Source organism: Pseudophryne corroboree, chromosome 4 (genome assembly GCF_028390025.1).
Source record: "Pseudophryne corroboree isolate aPseCor3 chromosome 4, aPseCor3.hap2, whole genome shotgun sequence".
NCBI classification, from domain to species: domain Eukaryota; kingdom Metazoa; phylum Chordata; class Amphibia; order Anura; family Myobatrachidae; genus Pseudophryne; species Pseudophryne corroboree.
Genome location: NC_086447.1, coordinates 60,909,683 through 60,917,587, shown reverse-complemented (window position 1 = coordinate 60,917,587; position 7,905 = coordinate 60,909,683). Strand labels below are relative to the sequence as shown.

The window sequence follows — 7,905 nt, the reverse complement described above, 5'->3', positions numbered from 1 at the left end:
CCACCCATAGTTGATGCATCTGTTTCCAGACTGTCAAAGAAGGTGGTTTTACCTGTCCCTGGATCTACCGCGTTAAAAGAACTGGCTGATCGTAAGACTGACACTATGCTCAAATCCATATACTCTGCTTCAGGGGTGGCGTTGAGGCCCACTATTGCCTGTGTGTGGATTTCTAAAGCTATAGTAAAGTGGTCAAGCACGTTACTAGAGGATTTGGATACAATGGATAGAAGTGACATTGAATTATTTTTACGTAACATACAGGATTCTGCGGGGTTCATGGTGGAATCCATGAAGGACCTGGGTACAATGACTGCACGGATATCTTCCATGTCTGTCTCAGCTTGCAGGGGTCTCTGGCTACACCAATGGTCTGCAGACGCGGAATCCAGGAGAAGTGTGGAGAACCTACCCTACACAGGTCAGGCTCTATTTGGGGAAGCATTGGATGCGTGGATTTCCATGGCAACCGCGGGTAAGTCACCTTTTCTTCCCTCAACTACGCCTTCTATGAAGAAACCCTTTTCTACATCTGCATCGCAGTCCTTTCGGACCGCTAAGACAAAAACAGTCCAAGCCTCCTACCACCTTCTTTAGAGGTGGTCGTGCAAAATCCAAAAAGCCTGCACCCGCAGGCTCCCAGGACCAGAAACCTGCTTCTGGTTCCTCAAAATCCTGAGCATGACGGTGGACCGCGAAGCCTGGAAAACGGGCTGGTGGGTGCGAGGCTCAGACATTTCAGCCTGGATCCCTGGGTACAGGATACTGTGTCCCAGGGGGGTACAGAGTTTCAAGAACTTCCGCCTTACAGAGTCTTCAAATCAGGCTTGCCAGCTTTGCTGGCGGACAGGACTATCCTACAGGAAGCCATCCAAAACTTGAAAAAGTTACAGGTCATTGTCCCAGTTCCGCTTCATATGCAAACCAAGGGTTATTATTCAAACCTTTTCGTGGTACCGAATCCGGATGGTTCAGTCAGACCGATTTTGAACTTTAAATTGTTAAACCCTTATCTGAGGTAGTTCAAATTCAAAATTGAGTATCTGAGAGCAGTGATCTCATGTCTGGAGGAGGGAGAGTTTCTAGTATCCCTGGATATCAAGGATGCGTACCTCCACATTCCGATTTGGCCGCCGCACCAGGCTTATCTCAGATTTGCTCTGTTGGACTGTCACTATCAGTTCCAGGCATGGCCATTCGGCCTCTCCACGGCACCGAGGGTGTTCACCAAGTTGATGGCAGAGATGATGGTTCTCCTCCGCAGACAGGGGATGAACATAATCCCATATCTGGACGATCTGCTGATAAAGGCATCGACCAGGGAAAAGTTGTTGCAGTCTATTGCTCTCCCGACTCGTCTGCTCAGGGACCATGGTTGGATCCTGAACCTTCCAAAGTCACATTTGGAGCTGACAAGTAGATTGTCTTTCCTGGGGATGATCCTCGACATGGAAGTGCAGAGGGTGTTTCTGCCGGAAGAAAAAGTATTGGTGATTCAAACAATGGTCCGGGATGTCCTGAAGCCAGCCCGGGTATCGGTTCATCAGTGCTTCGCCTTCTGGGGAAGATGGTTGCCTCCTACGAGGCTCTACAGTATGGAAGATTTCATGCTTGATCCTTCCAACTGGATCTCCTGGACACGTGCTCTGGGTCTCATCTACATTTGCACCTGAGGATTCATCTGTCGCCGAAAGCAAGGATTTCACTCCTCTGGTGGCTGCAAATGTCATCTTCTGGAGGGCCGCAGGTTCGGGATTCAGGACTGGATCCTTCTAACCACGGATGCAAGCCTCCGGGGATGGGGAGCAGTCACTCAAGGGGAGACCTTCCAAGGAAGGTGGTCATGTCTGAAATCCGGTCTTCCAATAAACATTCTGGAACTAAGAGCCATGTACAACGGTCTTCTCCAAGTGGCACATCTTCTGCGAAATCGAGTCATTCAAGTGCAGTCGGACTATGTAACGATGGTGGCCTACATAAACCGACAGGGCGGAACGAAGAGCAGAGCTGCAATGTCAGAGGTAACAAGAATCATCCTCTGGGCAGAAAAACATGCATTGGCGCTGTCAGCAATTTTCATTCCGGGAGTGGACAACTGGGAAGTGGACTTCCTCAGCAGACACGATCTCCATCCAGGAGAGTGGGGCCTCCATCCAGAGGTGTTCACGGAGGTGACAAATCTTTAGGGGGTTCTACAAATAGACATGATGGCCTCCCACCTCGACAAGAAGCTTCGGAGGTATTGTTCCAGGTCGAGAGACCCGCAAGCAGTGGCGGTGGATGCTCTGGTGTCTCCGTGGGTGTTCCAGTCAGTGTACGTGTTTCCTCCGCTTTCACTCATCCCAAGGATTCTAAAGCTCATAAGGAGAACAAGAGTTCTGGCAATCCTCATTGCTCTGGACTGGCCAAGAAGGGCTTGGTACGCGGATCTTCTGGATCTACTGCTGGAAGATCCGAGGCCTTTTCTTCTTCTGGAGGACCTGTTACAACAGGGGCCGTTCGCTTATCCAGACTTACCGCAGCTACGTTTCACGGCATGGAGGTTGAACACCAGATATTAGCTCGGAAGGGCATTCTGAACAAAGTCATTCCTACCCTGATACAGGCTAGGAAAGGAATAATAATAAGTATGTATCTTGGTGTGAATCCAAGAAGTTTCCTACGGTGGAGTTTCAACTGGGACGGTTTCTCCTCTTCCTGCAAGCAGGTGTGGATATGGGCCTGAGGTTGGGATCCGTAAAGGTCCAGGTTTCGGCCTCATTCGTTTTCTTCCAGAAACAATTGGCTGCCCTCCCTGAGGTTCAGACTTTTTTGAAAGGGGTTCTGCACATCCAGCCTCCCTTTGTGCTGCCTATGGCGCCATGGGATCTTAATGTGGTGTTGCGGTTCCTCCAATCGGATTGGTTAGAGCCTCTACAGGAGGTTGAGGTCAAGTTTCTCACGTGGAAGGCTGTCACTTTGTTGGCCTTAGCTTCTGCTAGATGTGTGTCGGAATTGGGGGCTTTGTCTTGCAAAAGTCCCTACTTGATCTTCCATGACGATAGGGCTGAGCTCCGGACACGTCCGCAGTTCTGCCAAAGGTTGTGTCGGCTTTTCATATCAACCAACCTATTGTGGTGCCAGTGGCTACTGACTCCTCAATTCCGTCTATCCTTGGATGTTGTAAGGGTTCTGGAAATCTATGTGAATAGGACTGCTCGTCACAGGAAATCGGACTCTCTGTTTGTCCTCTATGATGCCAAAAAGGTGGGTGTCCTGCTTCTGCTTCTAAGCAGACGATCTCTCACTGGATCAGGTTCACTATCCAGCATGCGTATTCTACGGCCGGATTGCCGTGTCCAAGATCTGTTAAGGTCCACTCTACTCGTACAGTGGGTTCTTCCTGGGCGGCTGCCCGGGGTGTCTCGGCTTTACAGCTTTGCTGAGCGGCTACTTGGTCTGGGTCGAACACGTTTGCTAGGTTCTACAGGTTCGATACTTTGGCCTCTGAGGACCTGAAATTTGGTCAATCAGTTCTGCAGGAGCCTCCACGCACTCCCTCCCGTTCTGGGAGCTTTGGTACATCCCCATGGTACTAATATGGACCCCAGCATCCTCTAGGACGTGAGAGAAAATAGGATTTTATTTACGTACCGGTAAATCCTTTTCTCGTAGTCCGTAGAGGATGCTTGGCGCCCACCCAGTGCTTTGTTATCCTGCAGTGGTTACTTGGTCAGTACTGCTTTGTTCTTAGTTAAGTACTGCGTTATTACTTGGTTCAGTAATGTTATTCAGCTGTTGCTGAGTTTTCAAGCTAGTTAACTTGACGTGCCTTGTATGTGTGAGCTGGTATGAATCTCGCCACTATCTGTGTTAAATCCTTCTCTCGAAGTTGTCTGTCTCCTCGGGCACAGTTTCTAGACTGAGTCTGGTAGGAGGGGCATAGAGGGAGGAGCCAGCCCACACTATTTAACTCTTAAACTGCCAGTGGCTCCTAGTGGACCTGTCTATACCCCATGGTACTAATATGGACCCCAGCTTCCTCTACGGGCTACGAGAAAAGGATTTAACGGTAGGTAATTAAAATCCTATTTTTCCACCCCAGATGACCTGTTTCAGTATCGAGTCTTGTCATTTGGTGTTCACGGGGCCCTGGCCACATTCCAGCGGGCTATGAATAAGCTCCTCCAGCCCCACTGAAAGTATGCAACCGCATAACTAGATGACATTGTTATCTTCAGCGACGACTGGGAGTCTCATCTGGCCAAAGTGGAAGCCATATAAAAGACTCTGAGCTTCCACGGCTTCATGACCAACCCAGAGAAGTGTGCGATAGGTATGTCGGAGGCCAAGTACTTGGGGTACGTGGTGGGCCGGGGCCAAATCAAACGTCAGGTCAATAAAGTGGAAGTGGTTGCTGCCTGGCCAAGGCCTGAGAGGAAAACCCAACTCAGGGACTTCTTAGGCCTGGTGAGATATTACCGCAAGGTTATCCCGAACTTTGCCACCAGAGCAGCCCCGCTCACTGATTGCTTGAAAAAGCAAAGTCCGGACAAGCTTGTGTGGACATTCCAGGTACATGAGGCCTGGAAAGACGTAAAAAGTGCCCCGTGTAAAGCACCAGTGATGATAGCCCCGAACTTTGGTATATGGTTCATCCTGCAGATGGATGCTTCAGGAACAGGCCTCAGTGCAGTGTTGTCTCAGGAGGTAGGTGGGGAATAGAAACCAGTCCTCTACCTCAGCAAGAAACTACTGCCTAGGGAACAGCGATATGCCACGGTACAGCAGGAATGCCTGGCTATCAAGTGGGCGGTGGAGACTCTGAGATACTATCTCCTGGGACGGGAGTTCACCTTAATCACTGATCACGCTCTGCTCCAATGGTTGTGCCTAAATAAGGAGACCAACGCCCGGTTAACATGGTGGTTCCTTGCCCTCCAGCCATACCGCTTCAAGGTCCACCACAGAGCAGGAGGATTACAGGGCAACGCAGATGCCCTTTCAAGGAAGTTCCTCTCCTCAAAAGGTGCAGAGCTCTGTGGGGTGAAGCTAGAGGGGGGGGGGAGGACTCTGAGAGAGACCGTCCCAAAAAGGTGTACGCCTGCTGAGATTGGCGAGCAGGTATGTGCGCCAAAGAAGGACTCGGCTTCACCCGTAGGCTCGAAGTTTAGGGGGAGGATATGTGTCAGTCCTGTCCGGATGCCACCCCGGGTGTTTGCAGGACAGGGCACAACAGTTCAGGTGCCCCGAGCTAAGGTGACCTGGGATAAGGCTGGACCAAGAGGAAGCCCAGGGAGGTGTTGGGACACAGCAGGTTATCTCTAATGTTGTGTCAAAGATTATCTGGCAGTTGGAAATTATAGTATTGTATGGCTGTTGACACACAGAAATACCCTGCAATTTCATACATGAGATCCCATCCATGCAGGTCCGGTTCAGGTATTGGAGCAAGCGCTCCCAGCAATCAGGCACGCCTGTGCCACACTTTTATAAGGCTTGTTAGGGCAAGGGCTCAAGGCTCCTGATGCCAACAAGTGGCCAGGCGATAGAGGGCGAGCCAGTGGGTTAGAGACAGGGAGCCTGAGATTGTGTACATGCTGTTTGCAAACTGGTGCCTAAGTAAGGTATCCCTTGAACATGCTGTGAAAAGTCTGTTTACTGTGCTGTGGAAGTAAACGGTCTGCTTTTCTTTCATACAACTGTGTCAGCGTCTTGTCTGGAGGAAGGTCACTTGTTACACATCCTATAAATGCCACATGCAGGGGTGGAACTCGCAGAGGCATTGGAGACACCTGCCTCAGGACTCCCAGCCCTGAAGGGGGACCTGCATGTACAGCAGCACCTCTGTGGTTCATAGTGGGATACAAGTGTACTTCTAACGGAGCTCGGCGGGGCACCCGCTCCTGCTGCAGATTTAATAGGCTCTTTCCCAGGAGCCCTGCTAACACCTGCAATAGGGGACAGGACGGCTCCCACCTGGTATCACCCAGCCTGCGCTGCAGCAAGAGATGGTGCACCCACTGCTGCTGCAGGACTGTGAGGTGGGACCCACCGGTGAATGCTGATTCTGCATGCCACAGACAGCTGAATCTCGCAAATCTGACCCTGAACCACCTGCTGTTTTCACACAGCGAAGCAGGAGTCTTGCCAATTCAACTCCAATTAGCCTCTGGGCGGCTGGGATGAACTTACACCACCGGCCGCATGAAAAAGCACTGAAGAGGAGTTCCTTATGTGCAAGTTGTACCTAGAGAGCAATTGACACTTTTCTCCGTCCCCACTTTGTTTTCAGTAAGAAATCTATTGGGCACGTCACACACTCACCAAAACCGTCTACGGCACCGATGAGAAATGTACTGGGTATATATGCTGAGCGTTCCTGTTAGGTGGCTACTCAGACGCACAGCCATGGGGAGTCATTCAGTCCTGATCGCTCGCTAGCAGTATTTGTAGCGCTGTGATCAGGTCAGAACCGCGCATGCGTATTCACTGCAATGCGCAGGCGCGTCGCACAGGTACAAAGTGGATTGTTGCTCTGGGACGGGTTTGTGCGAAGAATCAATTCGCACCGGCGATCGCAAGGAGACTGACAGGAAGAGGACGTTTGTGGGTGTCAACTGACCATTTTCTGGGAGTGGTTGGAAAAACGCAGGCGTGTCCAAGCATTTGCAGGGCGGGTGTCTGGCGTCAATTCCGGTCCCGGACAGGCTGATGTGATCGCAGCGGCTGAGTAAGTCCTGGGTAACTCAGAAACTGCACAAAACCTTTTTGCACACTTGCAAAGTGAAAATACACTCCCCGTTGGACCGCGACTATGTGAACCCAGGACTGCAAAAAAAAACCTAGCGAGCGAACAGGTCTGTATTACCCCCATGGTCTGTATTATGGGCGTGTTAAGGGAATGCACAGGCGTGTCGTTTACCTGGTTGCAAACTGATGCGTAATCACTCACGTTGGAAGCCGTCCTCTGATGGAGATTCTGCACCTAACCTGTAGTGACCCGAATTTCATTGGTGCAGCAAGAGACACTCTCACATTGCTAAGATTACACACTGGTCCAGGCGTACAGTTCTCCTTAATGAATGTAAAATACGGAAGAATAAAATGTACTTAGCACCACTCACGGGGGGTAATTCTGAGTTGATCGCAGCAGGATTTTTGTTAGCAATTGGGCAAAACCATGTGCACTGCAGGGGAGGCAGATATAACATGTGCAGAGAGAGTTAGATTTGGGTGGGTTATATTGTTTCTGTGCAGGGTAAATACTGGCTGCTTTATTTTTACACTGCAGTTTAGATTTCAGCTTGATCACACCCCACCCAAATCTAACTCTCTCTGCACATGTTACATCCATGCTTACCGACACTGTATTTCTCCGCTCCGGGAGAAGCCCGGAGAAGAAACGCTGCAGGTGTCTTCGGGGGGCGGGGCGGACTGTGACATCACTAAGCCCCACCCCCGCACCGGGAAATGCCGCAATTCGCGGGTCCACGGGAAGTGGGCGGGGCTAAAATGACGCGATTTGCGTCATTTTAACCCCTTCTCCACCCGACGGACACGCGAATGCGGGAGGTTATCTCTCCATCGTGCTCGCATCACTAGGGTGCGAGCAGGATGCGGGAGACCTGCCCACTCTTCCGGGGGTGCGGGGGGCTACCCCAAAATACGGGAGCCTCCCGCAGCTTCCGGGAGAGTAGGTAAGTATGGTTACATCTGCCCCACCTGCAGTGCACATGTTTTTCCCCAACTGCTAACAAATTTGATGCTGCGATCAACTCAGAATTAGGCCACTGTTTCATGTACCTGAATATTTCTCTCCAGATTTTGCAGATCTTTGTAGGGTTTATTTCATGTACAAAGCATTTCCACTAGAAGAGGAACGCGGCGAATCGCTCCCAGCGCCCAACAGCTGTCATTATGCTA

At 50.8% G+C, this 7,905-nt stretch overlaps 1 protein-coding gene across 1 annotated transcript; it reads left to right on the top strand.

The window, feature by feature from the left end:
• The first annotated feature begins 4,287 nt into the window (after positions 1 to 4,287).
• LOC134910831 (uncharacterized) lies at positions 4,288 to 4,704 on the top strand. Its single transcript, XM_063919214.1, has one exon. The coding sequence runs from the start codon at positions 4,288 to 4,290 to the stop codon at positions 4,702 to 4,704; it is 417 nt and encodes a 138-aa protein (XP_063775284.1).
• The last annotated feature ends 3,201 nt before the right edge of the window (positions 4,705 to 7,905 follow it).

Bases quoted from the DNA above. Each gene is read 5' to 3' on its own strand.
- LOC134910831 (XM_063919214.1), top strand. From the start codon at position 4,288: ATGACCAACCCAGAGAAGTGTGCGATAGGTATGTCGGAGGCCAAGTAC.